Genomic DNA, 17,998 nt, shown 5'->3' with positions numbered 1-17,998 from the left:
GCAAGTCTGACATCAAAGCGTAAGAGGAGCGACTTACTCGCGGGTGTTACGTCACAGGCTGGTACAAAGGGAGGTCAAAGACGATGACGTCACAGTTTTAACTGCTCAAGTTTTGGACTTTGTGCGAGTCATCTTGGGGACAGGGTTGACGGCGAAGTCAAAGGGCAGTCGTAAACTTTATAGCTTCCAGCACTACTTTGACGTCATACTGTAGCAGTTTGGTGGAAAAACATCATGGCGGCCGTGGAGCTGCTCCTGGACTCCTCTATTCGACTCTGGGTGGTGCTGCCTATAGTCGTTATCACCTTTTTTGTGGGACTTATCCGACACTATGTGACCCAGCTGCTGCACAGTGACAAGAAAGTGGAGCTGGAGGCCATCTCTGACAGTCAAATCTTAATCCAAAGCTGAGTGCTGAGAGAGAATGAAAGGTACATCCCTAAGCAGTCCTTTGTGATGAGGAAGCATTACTTCAATGATGCTGAGACTGGATTTTTCAAGAAGACAAAGAGGAAGGTTGCTGCCAAGAATCCTATGACAGATCCCACTATGGTAACCGAGATGATGAAAGGAAATCTTACCAACGTGCTCCCTATGATCCTGATTGGTGGCTGGATCAACTGGGCCTTCTCTGGGTTTGTGACCACAAAGGTTCCTTTCCCGTTGACCCTCCGCTTTAAGCCGATGCTACAGCGTGGGATTGAGCTGCTTTCCCTAGATGCATCGTGGGTGAGTTCAGCCTCGTGGTATTTTCTCAATGTTTTTCGGCCTCCGCAGCATGTACAACCTTATCCTCAGACAGGACAATGCTGCTGATCAGAGTCGCATCATTGTACTGCTCGATTTTCCCGGCCCTATTGTGTTGATGGGTGATTAGGGTGACTTCAGTCTCTTTACCATTCAAGCCTAAGGGTTAGAGTAGTGAATGAAGTCTATTTACTAGGCACTTCGACATGATCCTGTGTTCTTCCCCATAGATTAGGGCTTGCACACATATCCTAGGGGATAGATTCGTTAGTATTAGGGATAACCTGCCCTGTAGTGAGGGTATTTCATGGAGCCGTGCTGAATTCAGGCCTGGTAGGCCTCAAACGGGAGAGACTCCATCTTTCTTTCTGCTCCGGCAGCTTGAGATGCTTCTAGGTTAAAGGGGATGTTTTAGTTATGAGGTGTTATTCGCTTGGAGAGAACCGGTTCAGACCGGCCCTTATCGAAGGATTGTATTTTTCTTCATGCCGAAGACGCTACATCAGACCGGCCGGCTGGGAAAGTGTCCTTGGCACGGGGAGGTACAAGAATTTGGTGGGCGGCAGGTTACGGGCCGGAATTTTCCATGAGGAAATGCACCTCTATATTAGTAAAAGTCTGAGGCAGTTACGATGCACTTACTTCAGTCCGTAGGCGGCATCTAGCCGTTAGCAGTAAAGCTACTACTTATTCCAGGGAAGACAGATGACAAACTTGAAGGCGGAGAAAAACCGAGAGACAGATACTCTTCTAGCAGAATTGCCAGAGAGGAGAGAGTAGCCGATGAGGAAGAGGTCCCAGTGACTCGGAGAAGGGAGCTACGGAGGTGTGACCTCCAGGCGAGCCGAGGCACAGACGAGAAGGGAACCTAGATGACCATTGAGTGCAGGCTACACACGACTAAGGTGATGTCGACCCCTTTCTTATTAGAGTGTACAACCTAATCTTTCACTTTTCTTTGCAGGTTATGTGTTACACAGTAATGTTATGTGATTGCACATATAATAAATAATAAAGTATCCAGTTTGTAGTGAATCAACATGTGCTGCGTGTTCTTGTATAAGAGGGTAGCCTATTCTTCTAGTCAGCTGTGACTTGACATGAACAGATGTTAACCCTGATCAGGTAAGTGGTAACTGAATAAGGGAGAGAGGAACCCCTCGAACCAGAGAACAGGTTGTGCTCAAACTGGCAGTTCCTGTGTGATCTGACAAATAGTAAAACTGATTCCCCTGCTGTATGTTATGGTAATCATAGGATGAACTTGTATTGAGGCTGCCGTCTGGGTAGGAAGTCCTGGGTCCGTCTGGGACCGCGAGGCTAAGGCTGCCGTCTGGGTAGGAAGTCCTGGGTCCGTCTGGGACCGCGAGGCTAAGGCTGCCGTCTGGGTAGGAAGTCCTGGGTCCGTCTGGGACCGCGAGGCTAAGGCTGCCGTCTGGGTAGGAAGTCCTGGGTCCGTCTGGGACCGCGAGGCTAAGGCTGCCGTCTGGGTAGGAAGTCCTGGGTCCGTCTGGGATCGCGAGGCCGCCACTTGTATTATAAGAGGTCTAGATATATATATATATATATATATATATATATATATATATATAGTAGGAATTCCCTGTCCTTAGGTGGTATATATATATCTGTGGTTACTTGTTGTGAATAGGCCCTAGGGAGAGGGTAACGTTCTGGCTGGGTTAGAAAGGCTCTGATGAGCGGGTTCTATCTGATCCGAAAACCCAAGCAGAACAATCATGCAGGACCATATGACGGGGGCTGCAGTTGCCATGCCTCCAGACCCCAACAAGGCTTTCAAGGCAGAGTGGGAAGCCTTGGAAATTGTTGATCATCAGTGGACTCTGGAGACCGTGGAAGATTAACTAATGGCGAAGGACTTGGACTTTGAGGGGCTCCGCAGTCGGGAGCCTATTGCCGCCACACCCTATTAAGGCTGTTGGCTCACCACTGCCCAGAATACAGTGACCTCCAGGAAAACGTGCAGGAAGCACATCAGATAGTATTCAGAAGCACCTTCCTGCATCTGCCTCTTTATCTCATCCTACACATTCAAAGTGCACAAGACTGTGGGGGTGCCTGCATCTTTGGCTGGTCCTTTCTACACAATGCCTGATGAACCAGCACAGTATTTAGGGCCAACTCTGACTCTCTGTTTTAGTGTTCACATTGGGAGAGTACCCAGGAACAACACACTGCCTTTGGTCTAATTTCCAGGGGTGCACTCTCCAATAGCTTGGACCTATTGTTCTCCTTTCTTCCAGCCATTCTAAGAAAAATGGCAGGAGCTTTACTTCTGTGGTTTCACAGGGATTTGATAGCCATTTTTAATGTAATTTTCTTTTCCTTTTAACACTGTTATGCGAATTCCATGTACAGCTAGATTTGGTAGACTTGCATTAAGTCGTGAAGTGACCTTATCTCCGAGACCCTAGTCTTGCTTTTCTCTTGGAGGTCCTCGGAAAATATGCTACTATCATTTGTAGTCCTGTGTCAGTATTTCATGAACTTACTGCTCTCTTTTCTTCCAGTGCATCATACCCCAAATGGTGCACGTTTGACAGAACATGTGTATTTACCTATACAACCCAACCCTGCACCGTGGGTTCCCTGAACACAGTAAAATATAAAATTGATGGGTATTTGTGATAAGTGACTGAAAGTACTCTTAATTCTAAAAATTGAAATAGTATTACTTAATGTGCCAAAGTTGTGCCATTCTGTCAAAAGCAATAAACTCTTAAAAAATGTAATAATAATAATAATACGCACTGATTATTTAAATTGTTTAAAGGGAAACACGCATTTACCTTGCACCAGGTAATGGCTAATTTGCAAATGTTGTGAAGGGTTTATGTGGATAAACCAATGCTGTATGTCTGCCTCGCGGTTACTGGCTTATTTCTGTTATTATGGCAATGCTTATATTTGCTCGACAGTCTTGGCTCACAGACAGTTAACTAGCTTCCTGGCAAAACATAAGCGGGCACGTGCATGAACAGCCGCCTAGTCCGTGTCCTCGAGGGGGCGGGGCTATGGGCGGTGCGCGAGGCTTCTCAGGTTTCTTCGGTGTTACTAATTGAGACTGGCCTCGTCTGTGAATATAAAGGTCCGCGCGCTGAGCTGTGAGTACAGAAAGCAAAGGAGAATTGTTTTCCTTAAGTTCTTTGGTCAGCTCCCTCTGTCCAGAAGTAGGTTTCCTTGAGCCTGGAAAGTCATCGCCCTTCAGAAGTAGGAACGGCCGAGGCGAGAAGCACCCGGCTTCTACGAAGCAGGTAAAGCATGATTATTTTATTTTTATTTATGTATAACTTTTCCCGTTAAATTGAATCGGGGCGCATCACGGGCAGATTTGAAAACTAATTTTCCCACTGTATGTAAATCACTTCTAGTTCTGCTTCTTTAGCCGTGCCCCTTTAGCTTGTAGTTTGCCAGAGCCAATTAAAGGTGTCACAAACGCCATGGGGCTTCTTAGCAACTTCGTATAATTAAAACGTCTTTTGTCCACAAAAATGTGTAAAGCCATTGGGAACCGGACTGATAAGATAGATATACGTAGCTCAAACACCTTAACATCATATTTCCGTTCTTAAACGTCCCCGTGCAAACCATTCCCCCACAGCTCTCAATTTATCTAGTTTCATGCATTGGTAGCTCAGCCTAGTCCAGGATTTTTCATGCATCCTGGGGTCAATAGTCCAGTTTACTCCATTGTAAAACAGTGACTACAACCCCTCGGAGTCCAAAGAAAACACCTGGCCTGAGTGAGCTGCTCGTGCATGGAACTGGGAAACTCGAAAGCTCTGTGCTGTTCAGGTGTGTTAGTGAAGTGCACTCGGTAGAGGCAAAGGAAGTCTCCAAGGGCTGGAGTGCACTGAGGTGGTAAATGAAAGCTGTGGACTGGACCACACACCAAATATGTCTGAAAGTGGTGCCATTTCAACAAATATCCAAGGAAATAGCTTTTTTAAATACTGAAACCCCTTGACATGGAGACTAGTATCACGGATCTCCATAAAATACATTACAATAATTGAAAACGTGGTATGCAGTTTAGGATAAATACACAATGTGATGTAGGAGGCTTACCTTCTTTACGTTGGACTCATTCGTTCTAATTCAGATATATTCTTAACATTATAAACCATTGCTAAGGGTTGCAAATGCTAAATCTTGATTCGTAGGTAGATTTCCGACTTATTAAAAGCTGTATACAGATCATCCTCACTGAAATGAATTCTGCATAAAGAATTACATTGCCATGTCAATTAATGAGAATTTTTGTTTTCCTAGGTATCTGCTTCTAATTTCCAGAAATCTCGTATTTGGCCAACATCTCAGTTGCTGGAACATGGCATCCGTACCATCGACTAGTTGCCTGATGGCCAAAAATCAGTACCATAGAAGTAAGTTCAGTGCTTTAAATGGGCAGGTACTGCACTTCTTTAATTTGAAAAGGAGTACTTCTCAGCACTTTTACAATACATTTAATGGGAGAGTACCAGCACTTCTCAAAAGTAAACGGGTGCTCTGGGTATAGGGTTTTTACACTTCTATATTTCCATTTGAAGCACTGAGTAAATTGCCTTGGCCTCAGTTGTTTTAGCAAATAGTGGTAGCATTGAAGAGGCACAATAAGTGTGTGTACATATCTCTTCAAATGAGCGAGCAAACAAACGTTTTGATGTGAAAACACAGATCAGACTTTTCTGGTCTACTCATATCCTATTGGTTTAAATCAGTTGAACTGTGATTCAAGTTGTAAATAGGCAACTTCTCAAAGCATCCATTTTGTTTCCATGCTTAGCTCGTCAGAATTCTGAATCCAGTAATTGTTCCAGCAGTTCAGCTTCCATGTACTGCGACTCCGGACACCCAGGAGACCAAGAAAAAGCCAGCCATGGTATGAGCCATCATGCCACTTAACCAACCTCTGCATTCCGTTTAGCATTGTTGAATTAAATGAGACCTGCTATCTGACCATTGGTGTCTCCGTTTTAGGGCTCCCAGAAATGTTTGAGAAATGCTGGTGGCTGAAAAACTTTTTCCACTGTGAACAAGTCCCTGCAACTTCAACCAGGATAGATATTTCTACAGAAAGGTGAGATTTGTGTACTTTACCCATGACCATAGAGTTCAAACTGTCGTGGTGGCAGTTCGATGACTGCTGCATTGCGGGATCGCCCACAGTTTTAAAATTGTGGTGGTTGTTCCGCCAGGATCAAGGATCCTGCTGGGCTGGCAGTTTTTCACTGGGAAGAATACGCTGGTGGTGCTGCAGTCAGCACCTCCGAGCATATTTTGAGTTTCTCACTGCCCTCCTTTTCATGGCGTTGAGCCCGCCATGAAAAGGGGGCGGTGAGGAAACTAAGGGGTCTACAGAGCCCCTTGTTGCCTCTGTGTATGGGGGTGCATGCAGGGGGGGACACGATGTGCCCACCTGTATGTCTACACCCCCAGTTCCAACACAGAAATAAATGCATGACATGGTGCGTTTCTTTCCTTGTTGGAATGTTCTTTGGCAGTCGTACAGCACTGCCTTTCTAAGGCTTACATATGAGTTTTAGAAATGGAAGTCCTAATCTGGCGGGCCGGGGATTATGGGTTTGGCAGTCTCGCAGTGGGCACTGGTGTGGCGGCCTGCTGCAAAACTGCCAAACTCGTAATAAGGCTGTTAATGAGTAGTACTTGCGGAGCGCTTAAATTTGCTGGGTTCATCAGTGAGTAGATTATCCAGATCAAGGTTTTTCTTTGTATTCTGGATCCAATGTTCTAATCTGAGAAACAGGACTACAAAAAGTCATAGAAAAATCTGTACTGGATGAGCTAGTCTCTCATGGGAACTGGAAAACATGTATGCTATGTACTTGATGAGATGGCAAAAGCAGAATATTTTCAGAGAATCTATCACATTTTAAAGCTGAAAAAAAGCAAAATGTGTGGTACCAAGAGCAGGCAGGAGTGGATAGGGATCTGGGCTACCATCACATCTATACTTTTAGATATATTGATTATTTGCTCAAGCTGCTGCTTTTCTCGATACATAATCCCGATGAGGTGTGATAGAGGAAATGTTTGTCATTTATCTAGAAGCCATAGCCATTTTTTTTCCAGGTATGGGTGCTTTGACCTCTTCATTGCACTTCAGCCTGGAATCTGACAACAGTAATAAGGAGTGGACTCTAAGGATTTATATTAGTGGTGTGGCATCACTTTGGAGGGCGCGGGAAGTAGTTCTGATCAAGAATATTACAGCAAAACAGAAAATACCTCTTTCATGCTTCCTGGTGGTATAAAGTAATGAAATAAATCATTTTGCTTTGCATTCTCTCTTCCTGGATCTCAAAAGAGGAGGTCAAGTTTGGCAGCAGCTCCGAAGGAGACACTGAATGGTATGGGCTCTCTCCTCCCTGTATACAGTCTGTTTTACAGGAGGAGACTGAAATGAAAGGTCACAGTTCAAAACCTGCATCTCATTTGGTGGCATGATTAACGTGGAAATCATAGCAGAACACCAGCAACTCCAGGCAGTATTTACTGTCTGCTGAGCCAAGCCTCACACATTGGAACCAGGTGGTTTATTGCTAAGACCTGTTGAAATGCAGAAATATTTCTCTTTAGGCCAGTGATATGTTCTCCGGTCAATCTACTGGGCATGGGCTAAAAATGTGATCAGCAAAATGCTAGTCCAATTTAGTGTGGTTTGCATCGGTACAGCACCGACTGTGATCATGGACAGACAACTTTTGCTAGGAGTGCGGCTCAGTGCAAAAGTGGTGCTCTCTGCATTGCAGTGGTCTGGTTGGCACTTCAACTGGAGGAAGACTGTTGCCGCGAGAATACCCCATCTGTCACCGCTGGGCTTTTTGGGCCACCTAGCAGTAGCATTCGGCCATTTTTGTAATGACCCTTCAAGTTGTTGTATTTATAGAATGTAAAAAAGTAGTCCCTTTCCAATTTAAGGCTGTAAGGATTGAATATGGTATCCCTCAAAAATCACCACTATCAACAATACTGTTTGTGTTGATTTTTAGTTTTGGTACTAATGCACTATGGAAGCTACTATTTAGGTAAATAATAGTTGGCACACATTGAAGGGACCAAAGACTGACGTTCTACTGATGTATTCAACTTTAAAACCCTTGCCAGGGAGCCACTAATCCACCCCTTCACCCTGCCCTAAACCGCAGAGTAGTTTGAGCTGCTGATTCTCTCTGGCAAATAGGCACAACACGTATGGCTAATATGGTGTGTTGAATTGACATTTGAATACACTTTTCGGCTCAGTTGATATTCTGCAGTGTAAGAAAGTTAAACTAAACACATTGATCGAGCCTACCATAAAATAATTCAGTCCTTCATAAAACCAAAATTAGACTCTACCAGTGCTCTCAATGGGGGAATTACCCAATACCAAATAGTCTGTTTACAGCAGATTTAAAACCTAGATGCTCCGATAATTTTATCAGTGAATACATCTCTCCGTGCTTAAAAGTGCTATTCCCATGGCCAAAAGGATCACTTTCTGAAGTACAACTGATTTGCACACGGTATAGCATCTACATGGAATATTTAATAGGTATCACACCATCTGACCTGTTAGATTGCCTATTCTACAGTTTCTGATAATTTGCAGGTGATGAAAGAGTTGGAGTTAATTCTCTGTAATTGTGCCACTAATTTGGAATGATCTACTATAAAGATTAAAAAAAATAAACTCACATTAACGTGTTTCAGAAAAACTCTAAAACCCCTATTATTCACAAACAACCATTGATGGACTGGATCTGCATAATATTTAGCTCCAACATAATTCGTTTTTGGTTGTCCATATTTATTAATTTGGGAGATTAAGTGCTGTGCTTCTTCTTTCAGTTACTTAAGAGAAATTAAACCCTGACAATAAAAAGGGCGCTTTTGTCAATAGCAAGGGACATTAAAGGTTGATCTGTGAATTAGGACCTTGTCCAATCATCTCCTGTTGTGACCCGTTTATTGCATAAAGCTCAATCGTGGGCCAGTTTGAAAAGGGCCTTATTCAGACACCTAGAGGCATGTTGATTTGTGGGGTGTGCCATGCAAATGAATACAATCATTTGGGAATCCTGAAGGAAGGTGATGAGTGATAACTAGTCCATTTTGTGTCATGTTTGGCTCCCTATTCGCTTCCATTTACGTCAGTGCGGGTAGTTTTGGTAGAATGGAAGACATACCATTGGTTGCCACATGTGATAAATTCGTTCAAAGCTTTAAGTATGTGTTTTCAACCACTGGGTTCTATTGTGTGCCACAGAAAACATGATCTAGGAACTCAAATCCTTTGGTGTGAAACATTGCTGGTGTGGTTGGTGAGCCTAACACAATTTCCCTTGTTTAGAAATCCATACTTTGTCTTCATTGTTGCAATTGTCCCTTTTTAAAAAAACTTGTTTATTTGTTCTTTGCAGTGCTCGCAGCTGATTTTGACTCACAACAAGACAGAGTGGCGTGGTGTGCCTCTGTTGTACGAACAATTTCAGTTCCTCGATGTCTCGGGAATTTCCATGTGACTGCAGAAGAAAATATGTGTTGATTGCCCTTGATTGCAAAGGAAATTTAAGCACAATTGGGCTGAAATGCGTTGGAGCAGGCAACAGTGCAGTGCCCTAATAATCCAGCCTTGAGATGCTTCAGTTTAATGTCTGAATTATACATTTTTGACTTTAAGGCTGAACATGTGGTGTTTTTTTACACATGGGTCCACTGAAAGAATTCACAGATTAACTGTAGGCAAAGCTATCATAGTTACCTTCATATTGAACTATGATCTTATATCTTGCATTTTGCATGTGGCCTCATTCAGCAAGATTGCTCCTGCAAAAACTACCGGGATTTTTTTCTTTAAAGTGGCTGAAACTTGTTGATGAACATTTACATGACCGCTAGTAATTTACTGCACCTGTGAGGTTCCACTGACCTTGCTTTTTCCACCTAGCATCTAGAATATGCTGAATGTTGGCGTTTTCTTTATCCTAAAGTAATTGTTCAGCCCCTATAAGCAAACATCACTTCCGAAATACAGTATGCCTTGTCCCTCCAAAACTTAACTCACTTATCTTTCTTTTTCCTTGCCGTCTTATTTCTTAATAATTTGACCTCACTTCCTGTCTCTTGAACTGTAGAGATCTTAAAAACTCTGCAGTTCTTTGTTTCTCATTCGTTTGTTGTCTCGTCCTCAATTTCACTGCTGCCCTGTTCATCACAATGTTGAATCTCATCTGACACAACTTCATTTGTTCTGTTTGACTTTGATTGTCCAATTGGCTGTGATCCAGTTTTGACTTAGTCAGTAATGTATGCAGTCAATTAGAACATCAGAAAGAAATCCGATCCATGATCTGTGCACATTGTCCAGTGCCTTGTTGTAGTTGGTCGTCCGAGTATGCTATGCACTTTATCAATGTTTGTAAAATGTGTGAGATCTAAGCATAATTCATACGTTTAATTCAGTCATCAGTGTCTTAAAACGTGTACTTTTTTTTACTTTTCTATATAAATAAATGATATTAAACTAGTGTTCGGAGTTTATTTTTTTTAAATGCATATGTAAATTTGGAATCATATAGTGTGAAAGTGTCTCTCCTTTTTATTGACCTTTTAGACAGGTGTTGCTGGCCGTTGTGGTGTTTGAACACTTGAGCCTAATTTTAAAGGCAGATCTGAGTAGAAAATACAAACACCACAGAGCTATCTTTCTTGCTATTGGTGCTTTGGATCAAACATTAACTTCAATACAAAACCTGGGTTCTGAAGACAATTTGCCAAGCCTCATGATTTATAGGCAGGTTTGTCAAAATATCTGGAGAATCTTATGATCCTTTCTGAAAATTATGTTTATCCAGATTATTGAAATAGAAATAACCAGATAAACCATATTTAGAAAGACATCTGGAATATTATTCGTGTGACATAGCCACCAGGAACATCACCGACATTACCAGGCATACTATACTGGTGGTCATCTGCTATCTGGATTACGAAATAACTACATATATGCAGGTCTCTGATACTTGCTACTTCCTAGTGAAGTATGTTTATTACTTTCATTCTTCAAACACAGCCCCAACGAATGCCTCCAGTTAATCCTTTTTCACAGGTGTGTATAGTGGTAAAAGTGCCACCTTCCAGTGCGTGTGACATGCAATTCGCTATGTGGATCCTAGCAGGACAACGGAACTGACACTTTGATTCTAAAAATAGATGTCAATGACCAATTATTTGCCAGCAGAATAAATAAATCCCAAATCCCCACCTGCAACCCAGAAGTAAATAATCAACTGAGTTCCTTAGCACTCATTCGATCCACTTCAGAATGATAGGCTAAGTCTTGTGGCCTTGCTTGAAGTAATAATCTGTTTAATTATTACCTATCTCCTTGCTCCCTTGTTATCCACATTACAAGGGTAAAATACGGAATTCACTTGAGCCTAAATTTAAGAGGGTCATCCGGAAATGCAAGCTAGTTGAGCATGAGTATTCCAATAACAATTGACGCACCCACTGCAGACGGATGGAAAGTGGAATCAAGCTTGTGAGATGCCAATATCTTGCAACAGCGTGATGATTTGTTGATGAAGATGGCAAGGTTTCATAGCTCAATAAAAGAAAATACAAACTTGTCATAACTCCAAATTAATTCGTATCACTCTTAAAACCATTTCGGATTGATTGATAAAACAAAATAACCCTAACGCATTTAATCGAGAAATACATTCTCCACTATTAAAATGGTAGACAAGCTAATTATTAATTTAGCTTTGTTTTTAATTCAAGCAGGATTTATTTAAAGGGAAATGTTGCCCTACCCTGTGAGTGACTTTTCTCACCTGGAGGGCAGTAACTTCATTACAAAAAAATCACTATCTTGAATGTTCTGTCCTCCCACAGAATTTTAACATTAAAAAAGCGATACATTTCCTTTAGCGCTTTTAAGCTTTTTGGAAAAAGCCAAAGTTTGTGTAAATTCAGGGGACATTACTGGGCACAAACATTAGTGGATGACCGCAAGTCGCCAGGAAGATTGTTAAATGATACTGGGTACATTTTAAGTAGTTTGTGTGGCAACAGTGACTCTGTGTGTGCACTATCTACTGGTGCCATAAATCTGCAGTAATGCCTGCATAAAAAACACATAGTAGTTTTAGTGTATTTTTTTCTTCTTCCGGTTTTTAGCCTAGCAAACATTCAGCAGATCCTTAAAAAGTGGAATGGTAAAGTTCAACTATTCAAGCAGAGGAACCAGTTATCAGTATGGGCCCTGAGTGGTAATGGGGGGGGTTCAGCAGCCAGGTATCTCTGGGTCTTCTGGCTGTAGTGAATACACTGCTGGTGAAGACAGACCATTGTCTCTGACAAATTAGACAACTTCAGCCTTCTTTCGACCTAGTAAGCAGTCAAAATAAAACGTGGCACTACCGAGTTGACTTCCAAATCTTTAACTTTTTTAAGAAAAACTATCCAAACAAGGGGCATATTATCAAGCACGGAGCTAAAATTATTGCCGCTTAAGCAGCGATAATGCGCTTGATCATATGCCACAGAGAATTCCAATAGAAGCCCATGTTGACACCAGAACCTGGGCTTCTATGGGAAATCTCAATGGCATATTATCAAGCCCATTATCGCCCCTTTATCGGCAGTTTTCTGCCGCTGAAGCGGCGATCATTTTAACTGTTTCTTGATAATATGCCCCCAAGTTGGAACTACTAGATGTTGCCAAATGAGGGATGGTATATGGTAACACCAGCTCCAGGCAAACATCTGCAGTAGTCGATCAGTGTTGAGTGTATGGGAACTGCAGTCGCCATGTATAACTAACTAATGATTTGAGAGGGGTGAGGCTGCAGCATTTCTGTACTTCTGTGTATCAATAAATAAGTCTGCATGCTCTCGTTATTACTTCATGGGTACTATTAGACGGTGACCTGATACCACACAGTAATTCTTTTATTTAAATCGTTTACCGCCTTTACTTATATCGACTAGTTAGGCGTAATATAGGTAGGTGGGCATTTGGATAACCCTGATCACCTGTGGAACATTCGTTTTTTTTTATCAATGGCATCCTCGTTTGTCTCCTGAGACACTGCGCCTGCCATTTCCGTACGCGAGGGACCCTCTTTCTGCATGTGGGGTTGATAAAGCAAGGCCAGGTGCAAGATACGCCGTGCATGAGCAGGCATTTTGATGCTTCACCTATCTAGTCTCCGTGGCACGTGTTAGTTGCAGAGCGCAGCACCAGTTGGTTGTTAGATGTCCAGGCATCAGTGCTGCAGCCAGTTTTGGTGTCACTCGCCCACATCGGAGCCTGAGCGGGGAAGGGGGGGGGAGTGTGGGGAGGAGGTCATAGAGCACATATACTATACCACCCATGGATTGTCCTTAATTCTCTGCATTTGGCTACCTGCCAGCAGGTGAGCACGTGCATACTACCTCAAGAACATGCCTTGGCTCCTATCTGATACTTTTTAGTTAACATCACATTTTCTCAGACTTTTTAATGAGATGCTGTCCCGTTGATTTCTTATGTTCAGGTTTATTTAAAGCTAATTCTCCTGATTTAGGCAGGGGATTGACGATTGTATGCAAAAATGCTAATATTTTATGCACTCTTTTGTAATTTTTTTTTACTAAATATAAATTGAATGACCGATAAATCCAAAACAATATTGACTTACATATTTCATCTATACATGTGTAGAGCAAGGGTTCAGCACTTCAGTATAGCGAAATAGCAGGCGAACAGGTAATTGTGATAAGCAGCAGAGGGTCAGAGGAAGTCATAAAGATTTACAATCGAATCATGACGAATGCACTATTCAGGCAATAATTTGCTCCTAGTGTCGAGCTTTAAATGTTGCCTTCTCCAATGAAGCTCGTGTGGTAATAATCTGTTGTGGGTGCCACCTTAGATAATCAGCATGATATTGAAAACACTCCTAGTGCCCAGATGTGGTTGGGGACAGTGTTGTCCTCAAGAATAGCAGAGGAAAAATGTCCCTAAAGACAAGACTCAAAACTGCATTTTAAAATGCATTCAATAAGGAAGAATGCCTCAAAAAAGTGAGTTTGAGATCAGTAATTTAGAAAACTATGAAGTTTATTAAACAATTAAAGTGCATTACAGCAAAATGAAAAATTCAAATGCAGCAGCAGTATTACTGAATCAAAGTACATATCAATTGTCGTGAAGGCTGTTAGAGTCTAATTAAAATTCAGCATTAAGCAAAATCTGAAAATTAGTACAAGTCCCGAAAGTGCAGCATATCAATGGAGAATTGGACAGCATCCCTAGCAGAAACCACAGAGTCTCTCGCTCACCCCAAATATCAGGGTTTATATAGCCAATTTCAGCAGAGAAAATGATACAAACTGCAATGTCAGCATGGTGCGAGCAAAGGTATCATTATTTTGACAAATAACATTTCATATAATCTTACCACCCCACTACGTGAATATTGATTTACCCCTTATGACCTAATGTCTTTAGGAGGTGTACAAAAACTGTTACATTAACAACAGAGAAGAGTCATGAGTGAATACAATACAGTGCTAACAGGAAGAGCATTCGGAAAGTGTCAAAGGCTTCCTCCAGAGAGTTCTTCCAGGAGACCATGGTACACAAAATAAACAGTGTTCATTTTGCTGAGTGCAATGTTGAATGAGAAATAAAAATGCAGGCTCATTTTTATAAAGTCATCAGCCTTATTTACAAGAATGGAGTCGAGGCCTAGTTCGCATTAGCCTATAAAATCAGTTTTACACATCACATTTTTTTCGTTTCAATTGCATATGACTCATATTATTAAGCACATATATTTTAGTTAAGAAAAACTCTAACACTGTCAATAGACAATTTGTATTTTCTTTGAAAACGTTTTTGGTATAATAGATTTATCAGTAAGTGCTATGAATCTGTCAGCAGTGTTTACGGGGCACTAATAATCAATATAGAAAAATTATGTGAGAGCTGCTGAGTCTGGTGGCTTTAATGCACTAATGCGTTTACTATGGGGGCCACTGGTTGACCTCATGGTCACAAGTTCAAATCCTTGTGGTTTCACTCAGCCTTTCATCCTTCTGAGGTCGATCAAATGAGTACTGTTGGGTAAAAAAAAAACATCTGTTAATCACCTCCAAGAGGTCCTTCTGGGTGAATGTGCACTTTACAAATACATATTATATATGTTTTTGTTATTTATGTTTTGTTTTGTATTTGTAATTATAAGTATTGCTGGACCTGACCCTTTTTGCAGGATTATCTGCAAACCATTTGCCTTTTGCCTCCTATTTTCTGACCCTCTCTCTGTTCGCCTTAGGACTCTGGGCATTGTACCACTGATAATCAGTGCAAAAATGCATATGCTCTCTGTGTAAATTGTGATTCTGATTGGTTATCCATGATTGGCATATTTGATTTACTGGTAAGTCGCTAGTAAAGTGCACTATGAGGACCCAGGCCTGTAAATCAAATGCTACTAGTGGCCTGCAGCACTGGTTGTGCCACCCACATGCGTAGCCTTGTAATCATATCTCAGGCCTGACACTGCAGTATCTGCCAGTGCCGTTTTAAACTGCCATGTCGACCTGGCAAGTGCACCCACTTGCCAGGCTCTAACCTTCCCTTTCACTAAATGTGAGACACCCCTAAGGGTGGGCCAAGGTACTCCAGTGGGCAGGGTGCAGTGCATGTGAAAGGTAGGATGTGTGCTGGTGTGTTTTACATGTCCTGATAGTGAAATACTGGCAATTGTGTTGTTAACTATTGCAATGCACGGCTCTCCCACAGGATATCATTGGAGCTGCCTTGTAACACCTTACAAGTGTGACTTTCAATTGGGAAGAGGCCGAGAAGTTGCTTTTTAAATGCCACTTTTAGAAAGGGGGAATTTTGTTGCTTTATCATTCTGTGCCTCTGTCTGTCTGGTTTAGACTGACAGGGCTGCTTGTGCATTCACTCTAGACAGTCACACAAAGAGAGCTGAGGTGTGGCCTGCATATCCTGACGGCCAATCACCAGGCTGATGGGTATTCTTGGGCTAGAGTGGCGGGAGTAATTGTCACTGAAACCTTAATAATGTTGTGCCTGTCCTCTCACAATGCTGTCTCCACCCCCCCTGGAGTGTCTGGAGCCAAGGTAGGAACTTGTGAACAACAAAGACTTTCTTTTGAAGTATGCCTACTTCAAAAAGGTTATAGGTATTGGACCTAAAATCCCAGGTTTTTATAACACTTCTGGATTGAGAGGAACCTCTGCCAAGGAGAAGAGCTGAAGAGCTGTAAGGCGGAGTACCAACCCTTTGCTGTGTGTTGCTTTGCTGAGTTGGCCTGCCGTTGCTGGTTCTGCTTTGAAGGGGAAAAGGACTGGACTTCGCTGTGTATCCTGCTTGAGAAGTTTCTCCAAGGGCTTGTGTGTGCTTGCCTCCTGTTAAGAAGTCTCAGCTCAGGGCCATCAAAGACTTCCTTTGCTGCATCCCTGAACTCCACTACTGAGATTTCTGACCTGCCTTGTGGTGTCATTTCCAGTTCTGGGCCCTTGTTGATTTGCTGCTACTACTGCTGAAAATCCACGCATCGTGATTCCAATGTCTGTTATTTCCAACACAGCACCGTGCGGCTGAAGAAATCGGCCCATCGCCTGCCTGCAGCTGAAGAAACCACCATAGCCAGAGTTCAGCGCTCCCTCCTTGTTTCTGAAGTCTGAGACTACCGCCCTGACTCCAATGCAGGACTTGCTGTGCTGCTGAAGGAATGAACGCATCGCCTGTCTGCAGCTGTGGAAATTGACGCAGTGCCTGTTTCGCTGGGGCATCGACCCGCAGCATCTAGATTTTCCATGCATCGCACCTGTCCGACAATTCTGCCTTGATGCTGGGCTTCAGTAAGGAACAGAGGCTGTGTGTCCGTAGAATCAACGCATCACCTCCCTGTGCAAAAGGAAACAGACGCATCAACTCCCCCCGCTGTAAGAAACCAACGCATCACCTCCTCGCCCAGTAAGGTACTGACGCATCACCTTCCCTGCGTAGCAGGAAGGAACCAACTCCTCACCTCCCCTGGAGCAAGGAACTCATTTTCACCTTCCCTGCAAGTAAGGAACTGATGCATCACCTTCCAAGTGTCTAAGGAACCAATGCAACACTATGTTTTCTGGCACCTCACCTCCCCTGCGCCTGTTTTTGCCTGTGATTTTGACACATCCCAGGTACTTTGTACAAAAAGTGACACATCCATAGTTTTTATACGGACTGAGCTGTTTTTGCCTTTTAAAAGTGATATTTTGATATATGTATGTTGGATTTTTGTCATTTTGGTCTTGTTTGGTTTAGATAAAGATACTTATTTCTTCTAAACTGGTGTGGTGTCCATTTGTAGTGTTTTCACTGTGTTACTCTGTGTGTTATTTACAAAAACTTTACACATTGCCTTTGAAATAAGCCTGACTGCTCGTGCCAAGCTACCAAGGAGGTGAGCATGGTTTATCTGGGTGTGTTATCCACTTACTCTGACTAGAAGGTAGGATCTCTACTTTGACAGGGTGCAAGCCACTGCCAACTAGAGACCCCCATTTCTAACAAATATAGTGTTATTCATGTTGATTATTTAAAAAGAGTAAATTCTTCAGCATTGTTGGTGTCAACTATGGGATGGATGTTTGACAAGTATTGATTGTAACCCGGTTTACAGTTGAGAACAATTCACACAAAGAGAAAGAGAACAATAGCAAACTGCAAAGGGGGCCTTCTCCCCCTTAATCCGGTCCCCCTGATATACCTCCATAAAACAATTGTCCAGAGATTTTCATTTTTGATTAGTGGCTTTTGTTCATTAGAGAAGTAATTTAGCTTTAATAGACATTGCTGATTCTGTCCGAATTTGTCTGGACGACATCTCTAAAAATGGCAGATGCATTGCAGTGATGATGTAGTATGTCAGGAACCATGAGACCTATATACTTGAATTTGGTGTCAAAACATAGGTTTTGTGGTCAAATAGTCCAAAATAGCGGTTATAATAGAGGAGGAAAAAATATACATAGAAACAAATTATTATCAGTACACTTTGTCACGGTAGACAGGAATTTGCGTGCAGGGACACTACAGACAAAGTAACTGGAATACGCGAGCCGACTTAGGTCCCCCCTCCACCTACGGGCCGCCGTCTTCTCAAACCTGCCTGGCCAAATCTACCTGTGCCAGCTTGCAAAACTTTT

At 42.5% G+C, this 17,998-nt stretch overlaps 1 protein-coding gene and 1 pseudogene across 1 annotated transcript; both read left to right on the top strand.

Moving 5' to 3' along the window:
* Positions 1-234: 234 nt before the first annotated feature.
* Positions 235-2,804, top strand: LOC146831369 (ER membrane protein complex subunit 3-like; annotated as a pseudogene).
* A 1,024-nt stretch (positions 2,805-3,828) lies between these two features.
* On the top strand, positions 3,829-10,301 carry PPDPFL (pancreatic progenitor cell differentiation and proliferation factor like). Its single transcript, XM_085605649.1, has 5 exons — positions 3,829-4,022; positions 5,041-5,153; positions 5,555-5,650; positions 5,749-5,848; positions 9,195-10,301. Exons 2-5 carry the CDS (start codon positions 5,099-5,101, stop codon positions 9,205-9,207), a joined length of 264 nt encoding a protein of 87 aa, XP_085461775.1. The 5' UTR covers positions 3,829-4,022; positions 5,041-5,098; the 3' UTR covers positions 9,208-10,301.
* Positions 10,302-17,998: the final 7,697 nt, after the last annotated feature.

The sequence above is a fragment of the Triturus cristatus genome, chromosome 5_1, assembly GCF_964204655.1.
Source record: "Triturus cristatus chromosome 5_1, aTriCri1.1, whole genome shotgun sequence".
Lineage (NCBI taxonomy): Eukaryota > Metazoa > Chordata > Amphibia > Caudata > Salamandridae > Triturus > Triturus cristatus.
The sequence above is the reverse complement of the archived record's forward strand: the minus strand, read 5'-3'. Positions and strand labels throughout refer to the sequence as shown.